The sequence below is a fragment of the Micrasema longulum genome, unplaced genomic scaffold, assembly GCF_059751315.1.
Source record: "Micrasema longulum isolate JH-2025_06_02 unplaced genomic scaffold, ASM5975131v1 h1tg000147l, whole genome shotgun sequence".
In the NCBI taxonomy this organism is placed as follows: Eukaryota; Metazoa; Arthropoda; class Insecta; order Trichoptera; family Brachycentridae; genus Micrasema; species Micrasema longulum.
The window spans coordinates 1,229,613-1,247,300 of NW_028277353.1; the positions used below are offsets into that span (position 1 = coordinate 1,229,613).

Genomic DNA, 17,688 nt, shown 5'->3' on the forward strand with positions numbered 1-17,688 from the left:
TAGCTTGGTTCACCAATAGGTACTAAGACATTAACATCGGCTTTTTAAATATTTGAAATCATTTTACACGTATTTGTAGAAAAATCAGTTTAAAATCACGTCATATTAATTTACTTCTTTTTTAACTGTTTTCAAAAAATTACAAATATTACAACAAATATGGAATACCCATTAAAAAAAGAAACGTTAAATTCTCTTAGGTTTTTTTTTTAACAATGTTTACTGTTTTGGATGGCTAATTGAACACTTAAGTGTGTAAAAATTTTGTTATTTAATTTTATATCAGACTTATTTAAAATATGTATTAATTGAATTCATAACGTGTAGGTTCTTCATTTGAATTTAATACGATTGCATTTATTGTAGAAACGTATTACTTTTTCATGTGGCTAGGTAAAAAACGATAATTTAAATAAATCCTTAAAATAATAACCAACTTAAATGTAGCCCAATGTTAGGCTTTATAAATAAAACTGCAATTGTTTTAGTTTTTACATTCATTAGCCTTTTAATAATTAAAACAAAAACAGTTTTTCTGTAGTTTCATAAATAGTTAGGTGCTTCGAAACAATTTGATTTTGGATGAAATCATTTCAAACATCGTTACGGATCATTTAAGTGCCCGTAGAATTTGAATAATGAGAACATTTTTTGTAAAAAGTGGGTATCTCAGGTGATCTCATGGTGGTTGAGAAATTGCTAAGAGGGTCAACTGTGATTTAACTTTCGTAGGTACGTTTTACTTCACAAGGACTCATGTGCAAAAACTCTCGTAAAATGTCATAATGTTACCCAATACCATAATATAAACCCACAGTAAATAATCAAATAAATCATTTTGTAACTTCGTTATTAGCATGGCCTGGTTTAATGGTTGTGAGATGACAATCTTACGTATTTCATAAATGGTATTTTGTGTGCTTACTACAACATAGAAAATGTATTTGATAGATATTGAAGAAAAATTAATATGCAGGAATTTTATGAAGATATTTCACAATATAGTCCCACAGGAGGGTATTTTTACTAATCGAGAATAACTTTAAAAATATATCAAATATTCAAATTCGATTTTAATGACTGTAATGATATAAGTATCAATGTATATTTTTAAAATAATTTCTGCGTTCTGGCGTCGTGTTACGCGTTATGATGTCGCACGTTATGCCCCCCGTGCTTCTCATAAATATTGCGAAAATATATGGCGCAGTAGCGTAATACTTGCCGTTCGTCGAAACGTCCCGTTTCCAGGTCATTCTAAATATGCGTATTAAAAACCAATGTAGAAAATCATCCGACGTCGCACGGAAAAAAAATACCATTTCCATTGTAATTCTTTATTTATTCAAAAATAATAGAAATAAAAAATGTGAAACGACCCTTTCGATATTTTTCAATACTTTTTCTCATGCATCTTTCGTTTACTTAAGCGAATTTTGTTGAATTTAATTTAAATTCAAGAATTCGATATAGGGCTCAGTTCTTGGTAATTAATAACTAAAGCACAACTAAAAGTGTATTTAAGAGGTAAATGAAGAAACTTTCAACAACAATAATAATTTATAACGCCATTTTCCTGAAGGAATGAGCAGAAAAGATAGAACTCCACGATACTCATCTTTTCTTACCGACCACGCTTCTACATTCATTCATCTTTTCATACATGCACGACAATTATTCCCACATTCAATATGTCCGTCTTCTAGTATTAATACTAAATGTTATTACATATTAGCAGAGATAGAAATAGTAAAATAAGGCATAGAAAAGTCGGTAAGTGGTTATATAAAAATATTTCAAAGCATGTAGTAAATTTTTTGACCACAAAATAAATGCCTTAAATATTTGAAGTATAAGTGAATTGGATTTGTCATGGTATATCTTTTTCGTTCTTTCTCGTTATATGAATCCATCTAATTTCGCGTCGTCAATCTTCTTAGTCATTCTTTCGCTGTCTATTCTCTCTATATCCACATGCATAAAACCAACGTACCACCCCTTACTAAATGTTGTCGATAATGCTTGTCTCCGCTTTGCAAACTGCACGGAGCTCGACATTTGTACACCAATGATACATACGAGTAGTTTTAAGACACATTCGCCAGAAAGATCGTATTTTTCAGCATTTAGCCAACTTGAGTTCTTGGAATTTCAATGTTATTATTATTTAATATTATACTAATTAATTAAACCATTTTGTTCTTTTTACGACCCTGTTTTGATCTTTGCTTTTTTTTTATTTGTGAAGTAATTTTTTTGCAGTTCATGTTTTACGAAATTTGTGTTTTTTTTTCAATTATGGTCAATCGAACGGGGGCGTTTATATTTGATGAGCGAAAGATGACCACATACTTAAATACATTTACTGTTATACCTATCTTATTAGATAATATTCCTCAACGTTGTTGCATACCTTAGGTGGCTAAAAGTTTAACTACTACGAGCGACCTGCTTTTGAATTTTTGGAGGCGGACTACTAGCACTGAAAGTAGTATCATCATAATTCCCTTTCCGCACCTTATGATGCATAGGACAATGCATTGGTAAACCAATCGCAGCGTATCTTGATCATTTTTTGTTACATTGATGTAAGATGATCAGTTTTACGCTTTACGTCTAGGGTCTATGAAATATTCTAATGTATAAACGCCCTTTTAAATAAATATTTCATGTCAGCCATGTCAGGAATCTAACCCGAGACCTCTTGCATGGTATGCAAATGCACTAACCACTACACCAGGAAGGCGACTGAAAGTAGTAAAAAGTCAAACATAAGTTTAAATAAAAATAAACATAGATAATACCAATACTAATTCAACAGCACTTATGATTTTCTTGTTGTATTACTGTAGAATGTTTTATTATTTAAACTTTCTACTGAATATGCTGTATAATTTTTAGGTTTTTTTTAAATTTTTATAAATCTTGGGTTTAAGAAAATTTATGTTTTAAATAATATATATTTATATATTAAGCCAAATATGTTAGTATTATAAATGTTTGTAAAATGCAGATTTTCTATTTTCCCACAAGCATAAAAATACTATGTAAATAAATCGAGATTTTAGATTTATTAACTGAAGCAATACGCTTATTATTAGCTTAATAATTCGTAAATATTTACTATGTAATATCGGAGGGCGCGCTGAAAACATGATATTCCATATTTTCAGCAAGCTTATCGTAATTTTGTTTATAGCTACTTATTCGTAAACATGCTGTCAAATGGTCATCTGTCAAACTGGAGTGACGTTTTTTTTTTATAGCATTCATTGTAGAAAATGTAAATTCGCAGAGGAAAGTAGGAAAGGAAAGAAAAGAGTCAAAGAAGTTAAATACGCAGTACGTCTTCAAAATCATGGATATTTTTCTTCGCAAAATAAATTTCAAAATTGCTTTGCAGAGAAGTTCGTAATTTCAAACATATATCGCATCAGACATAGGCGGGCGACTAGGAATGGGTATGCGGTTGACCGCGGTCGACACGACGCTTTGGTCACCCATGTTGTATATTGTTTGAACCGTATAATTGCAACATTAATTGTGCCTAGTTTACTTAACATTATATATGTTATACGATTCCTTAGTAAAACGTTTGCGTGCTATTTTATAAACGTCCAGGAGAGCTGAAAAAAGATCTAAACTAAAACATTTTAGTATTTTGTACAGTTTTCCAGAATGAATAACCTTTTTAATTATTGGTGTCGTTTTTTTTATGTGTATTAACTGAAATATTGACTAAAACTGTTGAAAACTAAAATTTTTAAAAAAATACACATGGTCCCTTCAGGCATTTGACTACTGATTTATAATTGAAGACATCCGTGGATGAAGGCGTTATATCGCAAATTAAAAAAAAAAACTTTTTACCGAGACGAAGATTTTTATCTTTTTTTATATAAAACCAACTACACCAGCAGAAAACCAATTTTGAGAGCGAACGAAGGTGTTATTTTATCAATAATTGTACTGGTGTTGGTCTCGTGGTGTAATGGTCGGCAAATTTCCCTACCATGCAAGAGGTCTCGGGTTCGATTCCCGACGTGGTTGATATGAAAATATTTATTTTAAAGGGTGTTTTTATACTGGAATATTTCATAGTCTATGGACTGGTACCTGAAGCGTTAAGCTGATCAACTTACCTTTACGTAACAAAAATGATCTAGATACGCTGAAATTGGTGTACCAATGCAATGCCCTATGCACCATTAGGTGCGGAAAGAGAGTGATGAAGATGTACCGGTGTTCAAAACTTTAATCCCAGATATCCGTGCTTTTTGTTTTTATCACATTGCACCTTTATCCATTCATGTCTTCAATTATGTTGATATTTCATTAAAAAATGTTCTGATTGTTTTTTAAAATATTTTTATTACAGTTCAAATGCATTGACATATTTTTTAATATAAAAATATCAAGTTATGTTTCATTTATGAGTACCCATAAGTATATTCTCACACTCCGTTAAAATATCGATCAATCTTATTTATTGAAATAAAGTTTAATAAAAAAAGCATATAATAAATAATATTATGCAGCAATTGTGCATACTAACATAAAATATTAAGGAATAAAACGTAATAGTATAATCTTGCACTGTCAAGATTTGAATTAAAAAACCTACATTATTAAAAGTGATTTCACATGCGAGATATTTTGTGTTTACTCAATCTTTTGCTGGTTGTAAATTGCATCAAGCATCAAGTATGTTGTATATTTAAGTAGTTTTGTTAGTAAAGTAATAAATGTCTACTTGATTGATTTATCTAGAATCTAAGCATTTCAAAGATAATTCAACAATTTCCCTGTGAATAAATGTGAATAAAGTATATCTCTAGCCAAGATACATCAAACATAAGTCAAACTATTCATATAACCGTGTAAAATGGTTAAACTGTATAATGTAACTGGATTACAAATTATATTTAACCTGTATCTTTATTCACCGCTCGTTAATTTATAGAGTTACGTTCATATCAACGAGATTTTAGTTATAGTAAATTAACATGTTACAACCGAGATGGAGACCATTATACAGAAAGGAATCCATCCATAACTGTAGGCATAAACAGGGCTTATTTATTTATTATACATACGGACTAAGCTAATTACAACAGTTATATAAAGAAAAAAAATACATAAAAAGCTATTTACAAAGCAATTATTGAACCACACGTTAACTACTGTAGTAGCATTTTATTTTTATCAAACAAAGAAAACATAGATAAACTAACTGTATTACAAAATAAAGCCTTTAGAATCATTTTGAAAAAAAACAGATATACGAGGGTAAAGTCGATGGTAAATGAAATGAAATTATTAACATATAAACAAAGAATATTTTACAATACAATGATATTGGTTCATAAAATTATAAACTCTAATAAAAAAACAGAATTTTGGAAAAAAATTGATCGGAACCATCATGAACACAATCACAATACTAGAGAAAAGAACAAAATTAGACTTCCATTTAGGAAAAAGGCAAAGTCACAAAATTCAATTTTATTTAAAGCAATTAAAAAGTATTACGAAATGGAAAAAAATATTTATGAAGAAAAAAACATATCAAAATTTAAAATAATGGTCAAGACATATGTGATAAACAATTTATAAATTAAATATATTTGCAATGTTATTATTAGAACACACATAACAATATGTATGATATGTGTGCCCTATTTTAAGATTTAAATTTTTTTTTAAAAATTAAAAAAAGAACATAAAAGCAAACAAGAGCAATCAATTAATGGTATACAATAAACATATTATTAATAATAATAATTGTTGTTTATTAACAAAAAAAAACGATTTCTTTATCTACTACGTACATACTTAGGTAATAGATTTCTCTGGATTGTGTCTAGTCTGCCTAACCAGGTACAACCTGTTTTATTAAAAAATAAACCATGACATGCCTACCTACTAGTTAATTTATTATACAGTTCTACAATATTTAAATTTACCATTTATAATTTTAGAATGTTTTTGAGTAAATTTTCCGATTTTTCTCTACCTAAATCCAGTAGCCATTTTTTAAAAGATTTCTTTAATTGAATTCAGGTCATGGTTTTGTAATGTTCGGGTAACATATAGAATATTTGAATCGGGTTATGGTCCCGTGGCTAGTGTCTCAGACTCACGGATCAAAGGTCCGTGGTTCGAATCCCACTCTACCCCAACATGATTTCCATTTTCTAATGGTGAGTTATTTACAACTCGTTGACAAAGGTCCTCAAAATCAAATATTTGCGTAAATTATAGGAACGCAAATATTTGGGGCCCAGAAACCTGAAATTTCTTCGCCCGAATTCAGAGTTTGTGGTAGAACCCATGACCCATCCTTTAGTTTGACTTCTGGTAGAGTGTGAGTGTTCCTTTTGGGGATTGGTAAAATAATTTTCTTTCACAAACATGATTATTCTAGATATATATATTTGCCTTATATCTAATATATTGAATTCCTCGAGCAACTTGACGCGGGGGTACTTGAACGTACCTGAGTTTCAATATATTCATAAACACGATAAACATGTAACATTTCGAGCTAAACCATGCCAATCCATCTTCATCCCACACTGTTTTAACGGCGAAGAGTTCTACGAAAAGCCGGAAGGTCTATCACAAAGAATTCCAAGTTGTGTGACGAATTGACTAACCTACACATTCTGGACATTAGGACATAAAAACTCAAATTTGCTCTTAGAAGATTTGATAAATAACAGATTTTAACTTCTGGTGACAAAGTTGGAAACATGAAAATAAATTGATTGCAACAGAACTTGCATTAAGATTTGATTGATTGCAATTAAGATTGTACGAACTATGCCCAGAACTATCCACTTATACGTTTTGCTCGAGAATATGATTTGAACTTTCCCCTTATTGATCCATTTGATTGTAAAAAAAAACATTTAAAGTGCGCGTCTTAAAACACTTTTTAGTCTTATACTTAGTTTCAATAATAAAGTCTTATTTTATCTTATTTTATTTTATTATATCTCTAATCCTTAATATTTTATATATATTTATATTTTCGACACTTGACACTTGTGCAATATTTACACACATGTCCACCCTCATTCCAATAGAACACCCACTCACCCACCCTCTCACTCACTCACACTGACACAAACACTAGTATGTTTTGTACGTGTATTTAATGTATTTCTGTGGATATCTGTCATTGGTTTTATTCTCTGAATATTTTATTTGTTATATTTTTGTTACATGTATTACTGTTGATATCCTCAATAAATAAAAAAAACATAGATGGGACGTCACTTACAGCATTAAGTATTTTGAAAATGCAAAAAAGGTCCATCTCAGTTCTACGTTCCTCCAATAAAGGCAGATTAAGAGATTGATCTATTTCAAAATGGGAATAATTACCCATTTGCAATCTGAGCAACCAAGTTACTTATCTTCGAAGACGGTGTTGGACAGACTTGATATGGTTAATATGATCCTATAGAATGGAGAACAAATAGGAGAAGCACAAGCGTATGACATGTCATTGGAAGATTTATGCGGCCACTTTACATATTGAATTACATTTGCCATTTTGCCTATGTATTAACATCTGTATTTTTTTAAATACTTCTAACTGCTGACTTTTGTGAAATTAAAGAACTAAAACCTGTATTGATGCTGGTGAAATTCACTAAGGCAACGCCTAAAAACTTTTTTGTTTTGCTAGTCTTTGTCTTCAAAAATTAAGGAAAACTTTAAAAATGTTGAATGATAAATTACTTTTGAAAAAATAAGGTGCTAATATGAATAATCAAATCTATTTGCGACTTGAGTTAAATTATTTACTAAGTTAAAGGATAAAAATATATATTTATTGAAATTTTCTTTCGAAGAAGAACATGGCGCAAGTTTTAACAATATTATTTGTTAATTAAGAAAATTTTCATAATTTTAAATTTAAATAACAAAAAAATCAGATGAAATAAGTAGTAAGTATGTCTAAATGTTTGTAGACCGGCTGGATTTTGTTTTCAGATTCAAAAGGGAATCCGCGGTGTGTGACAAACAGCAAAGGAAGAAAAAGAAAACCGGGATCTAAAACTCTTTCCGCTGTCATCAGGTGTGAAGATACTCTCTTCACTGACTTCATTGGCAATTGCTTAGAGTAAGTAAAAAAACCTTTTCAATTTTTACAAGCAAGAAAAAATCATTCACAAAACTGCTAATTTGTAAAGATATTCAATCATTATAATTATTCGTTTCTTTTTCAAATATACTTCCAATCTGCGGGACTTCAGTTCATAATTTGCAGTATCATTCAAAGTTTCGTATGTAACCTACTAACACGCGTCTTCACCTAGTTTCGGCGAAATGATTCTTTTTGATGAAATACGTAAACGCGGGGTAATATTTTATGTTTAAACTACATTTTGTATAAATTTATTGCTTCACAAAAAGTCTTATTGTTTTATTCGGAGAAAAACCAGATCACCATTGATAACATCGCCGATGCTACCACAGATTAAAAAATCATACAGATTTAAAAACATTTTATTCGTGTTTCGAAACGAGCGAACACTTTAAGAGTCATAACTCATAATTACGATTATAGAACATTCACACAGTTAGATCGTCGTAATGTGACGTAACCATTTGTATTTTTATATCGGTGATGATACTGCGTAAGTGAAAATGAAAGTAACTCAACGCGATTCCCACACAGCGTATAGCATCTTGTAGTAAATTACGACTTCGAGAAATCGTTTGGACTAATGTTCTAACTAACAGGACTTGAAACGGTTTTATTTGCATACAAACTTTTATATGACATCCCATACAAGGAGACTGCTTGAGTTCCTCTACTACTAGAGATTATTTATATTTCGGAATACGTACATATCTAAAATTGTACAAAAATTCCACGATGTGTTAACTAGACAAACAAACATGTGAGATATAGGAACAGTAAAGAAAATAGGTATGAAAAGTGGGACAAAGCAATACAAGCATTGTTACGAATTGATGCTTCTTGTCGCGTTGGCGTCGCTCAATTAAAACAATGGATAATTTGGATAATTTGAAAAATCAACATAATTTTTTTATAGAAATCGTTTCGTTGTTATGATTAACCCAAGTATGGCAACCATTAAAAAAAAGTCGTGAATAGGCATTGAGATATAATTTATAGAGATAACACTCCACACAAATCCGAGCTAAAAAGTCGTCCCCAAAGAACAGGGATTGACCAGCGGAGATAGCAAATATCGTCACGTCGACTTTGACAAGCAAAACAAGTATTACAGTATAAAGCACGGACTGTGTACATCGGTCTACTGTAAGTTCTATTTAGTATGTCGCTCTTTTCCGCATACGCGTCACCTTTGTTTGTCGTTTCGCTTTACCTCCGACAAACTGAGCAGGGCGGAGACAGGAGATAATTATTCGCAAATTGTAAAATATTAATAAGACGTTTTTTGACATTAAAACAGCTATTTAAACAAATATTGATAAATATAAGAATATAACTTGCCGGTGAAATGTTTAACAATTGCTTTTCCATATCGATTTGTACAGTATCTTAGCGTACATAAAGGCATTTTAGTAATTACGAGGAGAAAAGTAGCTGGCGAACGCTAGCAACAGACTAAAGTCCGTTCTATCAAACATAGACTAATTGGCCTCAGGTTGAGGGAACATATTTCGAACGCTTATGTTTACTTCAGTTATATACCCCAATATGAATAGCCGTATCAGAAAATAAAATCAAGCATGAAGCGAACCTCGAATAAATGATCCGCACAGAAGGTTTTAATTTAAGTCCGCAACATTCAATCCCATAGGGGATCGCAAACGAAATTGAATAATTTAAGAAAACCTTTATTCAATAAAAATTATGAAATGTAAATAAATATAAAATTAGTAGAATTTCTGGTTAGTTTTATTTTTGAAAAGTCAGGTTTAGGTGTTTAACAAATGATATGTGAAAAGTGATAAGTATAAAAATAAATAGAAAATTTATTATGGTATGCATATCCGTAAACAATAAAATTTATGAATATGACTAAAGTTTCTTGATTTAGAATTTTAATGATTTATTTTTGGGAATATTTCTAATATTTGCAATGTCCCTTTCCTGAAGTTTTGTGACACAAGATCCCTGTTTATATCGTAAAAAACATAAAATAAATACCTGTAATTCTCGTAACGAAAAAAGTCATGCGTATTATTAGGTGTCATTAATTTTAAACGTTAAGATATGTCTAACACACTAAGTTGGCCGTTAGCATTATTTATTATTTTACAGCGAATATGACACTCACACGTCGCGTCGTTTACTATATAATATTGTCAAATTTGTCACCGTCATAATAATTGTCTACTGTAATATCTTCACGGCGGATATTTTCTCTACTTTCTCCGTTATTCTAAATCTTCTACGAGCAATAATTAGCCGCGTGAAGTGTGCGAAGAAAATCATATTCATTGTATTCCTTCTTGTACGCTTCAACGCAAAGGAATGAGGAACTTCAGCCCTACGGGAAATTGGATACAAAAATGTTTTCTTGCGCGCAGTAAAAATTAGAGCATCAAATTGGAATACAAAGTTTCTTGAAAATGGACGAAAAAAATAGCTAAAAATATTTTGATAAAAATGGTTTACTTTGAACGACGTCACTGGTTCATATGAACCAACCGATGATATGAGAGCGATGAAGGATATCCGGTTTGCTTACTTTTAACGAACTAATCGGGAGAACTGACAGAGAAGAACGTCTTACGTCACTCGCGGAGTTATTTAAAAAATACAAAACTTTAAAAAATCACAGCACTGATAATACGATATAGGTATAAAAAAAAAACAATAAAAAATTTGCTATGTTTAATAGTCTATTAACAAATATTTTTTTTTTTAAACGATGGACTTCCTCATTAATGTACATTTTCCATTCGATAAACAAACATAATGTTGTTATTTGTCTGTCGAATAGGAAAATGCATAGAATGGTCGTGCATTCACTTCCTTCAACTTAATTAGGCGTAAGTACTACTTGTAAACGTGTATCGACAGTTTTTTAATAGTTTAATAATACGATAACGCGTTGAGTATTGTATAAGGGGAAATTTTAGCAAAAGTCTTTTATTCATAGAAAATATAAATAACTAAGCTTTTAGAAACAAACAATAAGCTACTAAACCACGAAAGAAGGCTTGTCAGCAGGTTTTATTTTTTTAATTTGACAGAAGTAGCTAGTAGAAGTTGACAGCTTTAAATGCTTAGGAGTTCACATAACTGAGGATGGAAACGTACGCAAAGACCTCGCAACCCGCCTAGAAATTGCTGGAGCAACTTTTAACATGATGCGCGTTGTCTGTAACTCTAGTCTATACTCGGTCAAAACGAAATGCCGAATATTCAACTCTTGTATAATGCCAGTACTCCTATATGAGTGCAAATCTTAGCACCTTACAAAACTTGGCTCAAAACACCAAACGAGAAGAATATTAGATATAAGGTGGTTCGATTTTATAACTAACACTGAGATCCGAGAACGGACGCAGCAGCCTCCTATAAAGAGCGTCTTGAGGATGCGGCGGTGGAGCTGGCTTGGACACGTACTGCGCATGCCTCAGGAGAACCTAAACCCAAGTTGCTTCTTCTTTAAACCTGCGGGCTGACGCCGTCCTGGAAGACTGGATGACGATCTTTCAACTTTACTCGGCGGAACTCAGGAGCGCTGGATTGACGTAGGAGGAGGCGAAAATGCTGGCTGGCGATATGGTCTCCTAGAGGTAACTGGTGATGTCCACATGCTCCACTTTTTAAATATTTTAAATTATTTTTTTTAAAGGAATAACTCGCTAAGCCTCTATTTTGAGGCTTGTCAAAAGGTAGGATGGAGGGGATATGGAAAGAGGTAATAAAAAATACACCACAACACTCAGACTAATTGAGAAAAAAATATTTCTTGGATTTTTTCCTCGCAACTGGCGGGAATCGAACCCGCGACGTCAGTTTCACAGTTAGCTGTCTGACCAACTGCGCCACGGCGCCTTAGGAGCCGACGTAGAAAAAAAGAAGAAGAAGAAGAAATAGTTCAGAAGTTACTGAACATTAATATAGGTAAATAAGGTACTATTTTTTTTAACACAACTAATCTTTAAGTAGAATAAAGTAAATATACTGAGAAAAAAGACCACAAACAAATATAAAACATTATTAAAATATATTATACAGGTAAATCTAATACTTCATAATATTTTTCTAGGTATGAGGAAAAACTCAAGTTCCTTTACAATAACACGGTCAAAACTAATAATTGATGTACCTGGAAGCGAATATCGTAAAATGGTTATTTGACTTCAATCTATAACTAATGTCACTTTCTCTATCAGATTGGTTTCAATAAACATTTACCAACATTCTACTGTTGAGTCTTACTCGTATATTATAGAAAAAAACAATTCGATTTTTAAACTCATCGTGGCTTCCGGTTTCGTCAAAAATGTAACTAAAAATACATAATATCTTAATTTAAAATTACAAAATCATCCGAAAACAAGAAGATTACATAATTTTATATCATTCACATTATAATATGTTATACTGTTAAATGGCCAGTTTCTTAATTTTCAATACGGGTAATTATAACGATTACTTAATTGAAATCGCATTTCACTATCGATATTATGTATTTTGTTTTCAAATCTCAACTGTGTGATGAGTTATAACATGTTTAATGATCCCCTCAATATTAATGACCGTTTGATTTCAAAGGAAATAAAATTGGGTAAGAATAAGATTTGAAAACCATTTTTTATTTTGTAATCCGATGATACGATTTTTATGCTAGTTAAATTAGACGATGAAATTTTATTCACCTCATCGAGAAATAAAAAAGTAATTAAAATTTTTGAATAGTGAAACTTTAAAAATACATATCAAACCAATTACAGGAGCGGCAAGAGCGATATTTGAATAAAATCGCATAACGTCACAAGTATTTATCAAACCCAAAATAAGATACAAATAATTGCGTGACTGTAATTTAATCAGTACACGAGTAGATATTTGTGATTTTTTATGTTATTTTAATGTCCTTAATTGTTCAGATTGTTTAATTTTACAATATTTGAATTTGTCCAAGTGTTTTTAGACAAAAGACTGGATTTCACCCCCTCGGGAGTCATTAAGATTAACAAATTACAACAGTGATGGAAAATACCTTAAATAAAGGAATATGGAAGTCTAGGCATTTACAGGGCTTATGACCTGTCATTGGCTGGTTTAAGTGGCCACTTTACACACTGTGTAACATTCACCATTTTCCTATGTTTGAACATCCATATTTCTTCAATTCTTCCATTTGTTGATTTTAGTGAGTCCAAATCAACATATTTAAGAATTGAAGAAATATGGATGTTTAAACAAAGGCAAAATGGTGAATATTACACAGTGTGTAAAGTGGCCACTTAAACCAGCCAATGACAGGTCATAAGCTCTGTAAATGCCCAGACTTTCATATTCTCTTATTTAAGGTATTCTCCATCCCTGTTGTAATTTGTTGTGTAATTTTGTTAAAATCTTCCTCAAACTCTATTGAGTATCGTAAATGTACATACTATCGTTTTAAAAATATTTATTCTATGTAAATATTCAATCAAAATCAGATTTGGAGCTATACTACCAAATAATAACAATACCATTAGCAAGCTTAGAAAACCCATAACAATATTGTCAGTCAGCAAAAAATGACATTGTACAACATAAAAATGACGGAAAAGATTAATTTAAAATCACGATAGCTATCTTGACAGAATGTTTAGTTCTGGCATGTCTATAATTATTATTTTCGCCATTTTTTGTTGTCATAAACACGACATCTATTTCTAAGCCCTAACATTATCGTTTGACTTATAACGATAATCCGCATACTGTTTGAATTAATATCTTGTCTAAAAATATTTCGTTTCGTTAACCCTTTGAAACATGTTCTCAAATGTCAATGATTTTTTAAATATTTTTACGCATAACACAAAATGTATATTTTTACTTACAACCTTAAAAAATTCATGTTTAGCTTAATAAAAACATAGAGAAAATTTCAAATGACATGAACAATTTCATTCAAAATTCTCATCTCCAAAATTAATAATTTTTTGACATAGCTAAGAGCTTTCTTACGAATGCACCAAATTAGTCGAGATTAAGTCTGATCACACTACAAGGTATCTTTAAATTCTTTATTTTTTTTACGAATCACCCTTTTTATTAAATTATCCAAATGTTTACATACACAGTTTGCTTGATTTTCTTTTAAAACGTATTCGAGTAAAATACAAAAAGGTGTACAAACCTCTAAGAATAATGTTCTTATACGGATGCATGATTTATTTAAAATAAAACACTTTGTAAATTTACCACACAAGAGTTTATTAAATTAAATACACGACTAGTTTCAGGTAATCAGTATTACCCATCCTCAGGTGTAAATATAAACTGAGGATGGGTAAAACTGATTACCCGAAACTAGTCGTGTATTTAATTTAATAAACTTTTGTGTGGTAAATTTACAAAGTGTTTTATTTGAAATAAATTCAAAATGTCTTTCCACAAAGTAAATGCTGAAACAATAAATACGGATGCATGATGTTCGGCTATTAAAGTGAAATAAATTTAAGGGACGGTCGAGAATAAGTAGGTAGAGAAAAAAACAGTTTTCAGCGGTAGGACTTATTTTTATGTTTATTTATTTATTTAAATTTTATTAAGTTAGTTCAAAACATTTGAAGATCTTATTTTGATATATGTATATAGGCAATAAAAGATATCAATGATAGCTGTCGAAAAATGCCGAACACTCTTCAAGTGGATCGGAAGGTCTATTGACGAATGACAACAGTCTGCCTTCTCCCGATGAGTTTTTTTGTGGTTTCCTCGTCTGTAGAGCAAATGCGTAAGAATTCATAAAACAGACCACAATCGAAGTATCCCACTTGATACTCACATATTATTATAAACATATCAACTAAATAAAACATTTCTTTGAATTAAATTTTAAAGAATAATGTTTTTTGAAGTTAACAAATAAATTACCATTCCTTTGACATTGTACATTAAAACCAAGGTTAAAATGCAACTCCCGTATAAAAATAATAAATGATTAAAAACATCTTAAGAACTAATATAAGATTTCTTAAGAACATGTTTTTTCAAAATTATTTTAATGCTTTATATTTCTGAAGGTAACTTATTGTACAGTTTTAATCCCTTGTACAAGTTTTGAGACTCAGTTGTTCACCTCATTGATAATCTTATCTTGTTTTTATCTCTAGTTTTATATGTATAACACTCTTGGTTAAATTTTATTATATTTTACATTTTATTTTACTTATCCTCATAATTATTTTATGTATAAAAAATGCTACATTATATTTTATTTGTTACTTTACTGTGACAAGCCAATTTCTAAGTGCATTATTTGTACATTAAAATATATATTTTGTTTGAGTATTAGGTTCATCGCCTTTTTAAAGCATTTGTATATTTTTTACTTCGCCTTCATTACACAAAAAAGAATAGTGCGGGTTCAAAGAGTTAAGTACCTACACCGAATGTAAGGTTCATCATATTTGCCTTAACCCAATTGCGGCGGTGTGGGGCTAATCGAACATTGTCACGAATGAGACGGTGGAAATAAAAAGGGCATCTATGAATAAAAAGGCAGTTGTAATAAAAACTAAAAACCGGCAACGTTGTAATCATTCCTCTGTCAACACGCACACTACTTGCATCCCTTCTCTTCCCCCTCCACAGCGACTAACCATCGTGTTCAGTAAAGCTATCAATTATATTACGAGCCTCTTTTTATTTAATTAAAGGCATTTTATGAAACTGAATTGAAAAAAATACACGTTTATTCACCTTTTCCTCGTATTTTAATGAGGAAATTTTCGTCACCGTCGCAATGTTAAATTATTCATGGACGGAATTTTCTAATAGTACAAAAATACTGCTTCTAATAATATAAAAGTATTGCTCTGGTTATACCTGCTAAATGAAGACAGTTATATGTTAGAAATTGGGAACCAAGTTAAGATGCTAGACTTTTGAGATTACAAAAATTAATGCTTTCATGACACTATTGGGAGTACGTGGGGAGTACGTAATATGTATGTAGTTACTATGGAATTGAGGCATTTAAAGTTAAATCAGTTTCAGGTTGTAAACATACTTACATATGTGCATCATCATTATATCCGCACTCAATAGGGCATAAAGCACTGCATTGGCAAAGCAAATGCAGCTTATTTTGATTATTTGTTGCATGAAGAAAAGTTGATCAGTTGACGCTCCAGACATTAAAATATTCCAGCGTAAAATCGCTCATTTAACCAATACTTCATGTCGACTTGGCCAGGAATCAGATTCAGTAAATCTTTTCAGATTTATAAACAGGAAAGGACGGTAAGCGCATGCGCTAACCACTAGATTACGAGGCGGGCTAATTTCTGCTCGATTTCGATTTTCATGATTTTTACCTGAGGCCTATCGCTTTACAAATGTAGACAAGGAAACTGAATACATATCTATCATATCATATCTATCATATCTATTTTATCATATCTATCTACATATCAATCATTGCAATATTTTTTGCTAGTAAATGAGCGTATGAATTAGAAGAAGGAAAACTGTGGAGAATGTAGTACTTATTAATGATAATATTTTAAGAACAAATTAAAACTAATTAGCATTTTTTTAATTCACTCTCAAATTAATACTGCGTATTAGCGTTTGAAGAGAGGGAGTAGAGAAACGTCATTATTAATATTTTATGTCTAACATTTTTTAAGCTGTCTTTCTAACAGTAACGTCAGTTAGACAGCGACAAAAAATAATAAAAGCTCAAGTAATTTCTAAATTATTATTTTTCCTTGACGTCACCCAGAAATTTCCTCTCTCTGTAATTATTATATTTGGATTAAAATAAATTGTCACTTGTCACAATCGAAAACTTTTTGCATAAAAATATTTAACGTCTTCGCTACATACTTACCTTTCAAAAAATAACAATATTCTCGATTGCTGTCACGCGAGATCTTCTATTTAGGCAACGAGTCGAAAAAAGGAACCTCAAAAAATGTGTCTTATTTGGTTATGTTAGTTATAAGATAACTTTTTACGTCGTTGTTAGACTTTGAAAGACAAGTAGCACAAATGTAGCGGGTAAAACGCAGTCTGGGTGAGATGAGGAAAATATAGCAGATTCACTCTCGCCAAGAACTTTCACTCCACAGAACCAGTACCCCGGGTATAGTGGGGAGTGCGAGACACGGTAAATTACAAACAGCATTTTGATTCATAACGTCTACTCTTTAGAAGCTTTTAATTAGATTCAGTCATAAATAAAACATTTAATTCAAGTGCGCGACTCTCAAGCGAAAATTAATTATATTGTGTTTGATGAAGCGCAAATATAAATAACAATTTAGTGTATTTGTATTAAACAACTGCTCTCTCGCATGTAAAATCGAATACGCAATCAATTCTATAACTCAACATACAATTCAAGGTTTATTTAAATCTCAGAGTAATTCACTAAATAAACACTTGCATAGAACAAAAGTGTTCCAATATGTTTTTTTTTTGGGTGATACCGTGTGTGTTGGATTTGTTTCGACGTTTCGGCTACCATTGCAAGAGCCATCTTCAGG

At 31.1% G+C, this 17,688-nt stretch overlaps 1 protein-coding gene across 1 annotated transcript in view; it reads left to right on the forward strand.

Moving 5' to 3' along the window:
- Dyrk2 (Dual-specificity tyrosine phosphorylation-regulated kinase 2) overlaps positions 1-17,688 on the forward strand; it is a 105,790-nt gene that overhangs the window by 75,844 nt on the left and 12,258 nt on the right. The window contains exon 8 of the mRNA XM_088242647.1: positions 8,008-8,137. Coding sequence (XP_088098773.1) covers positions 8,008-8,137 — 130 coding nt within the window. The remainder of the gene's footprint in view (positions 1-8,007; positions 8,138-17,688) is intronic.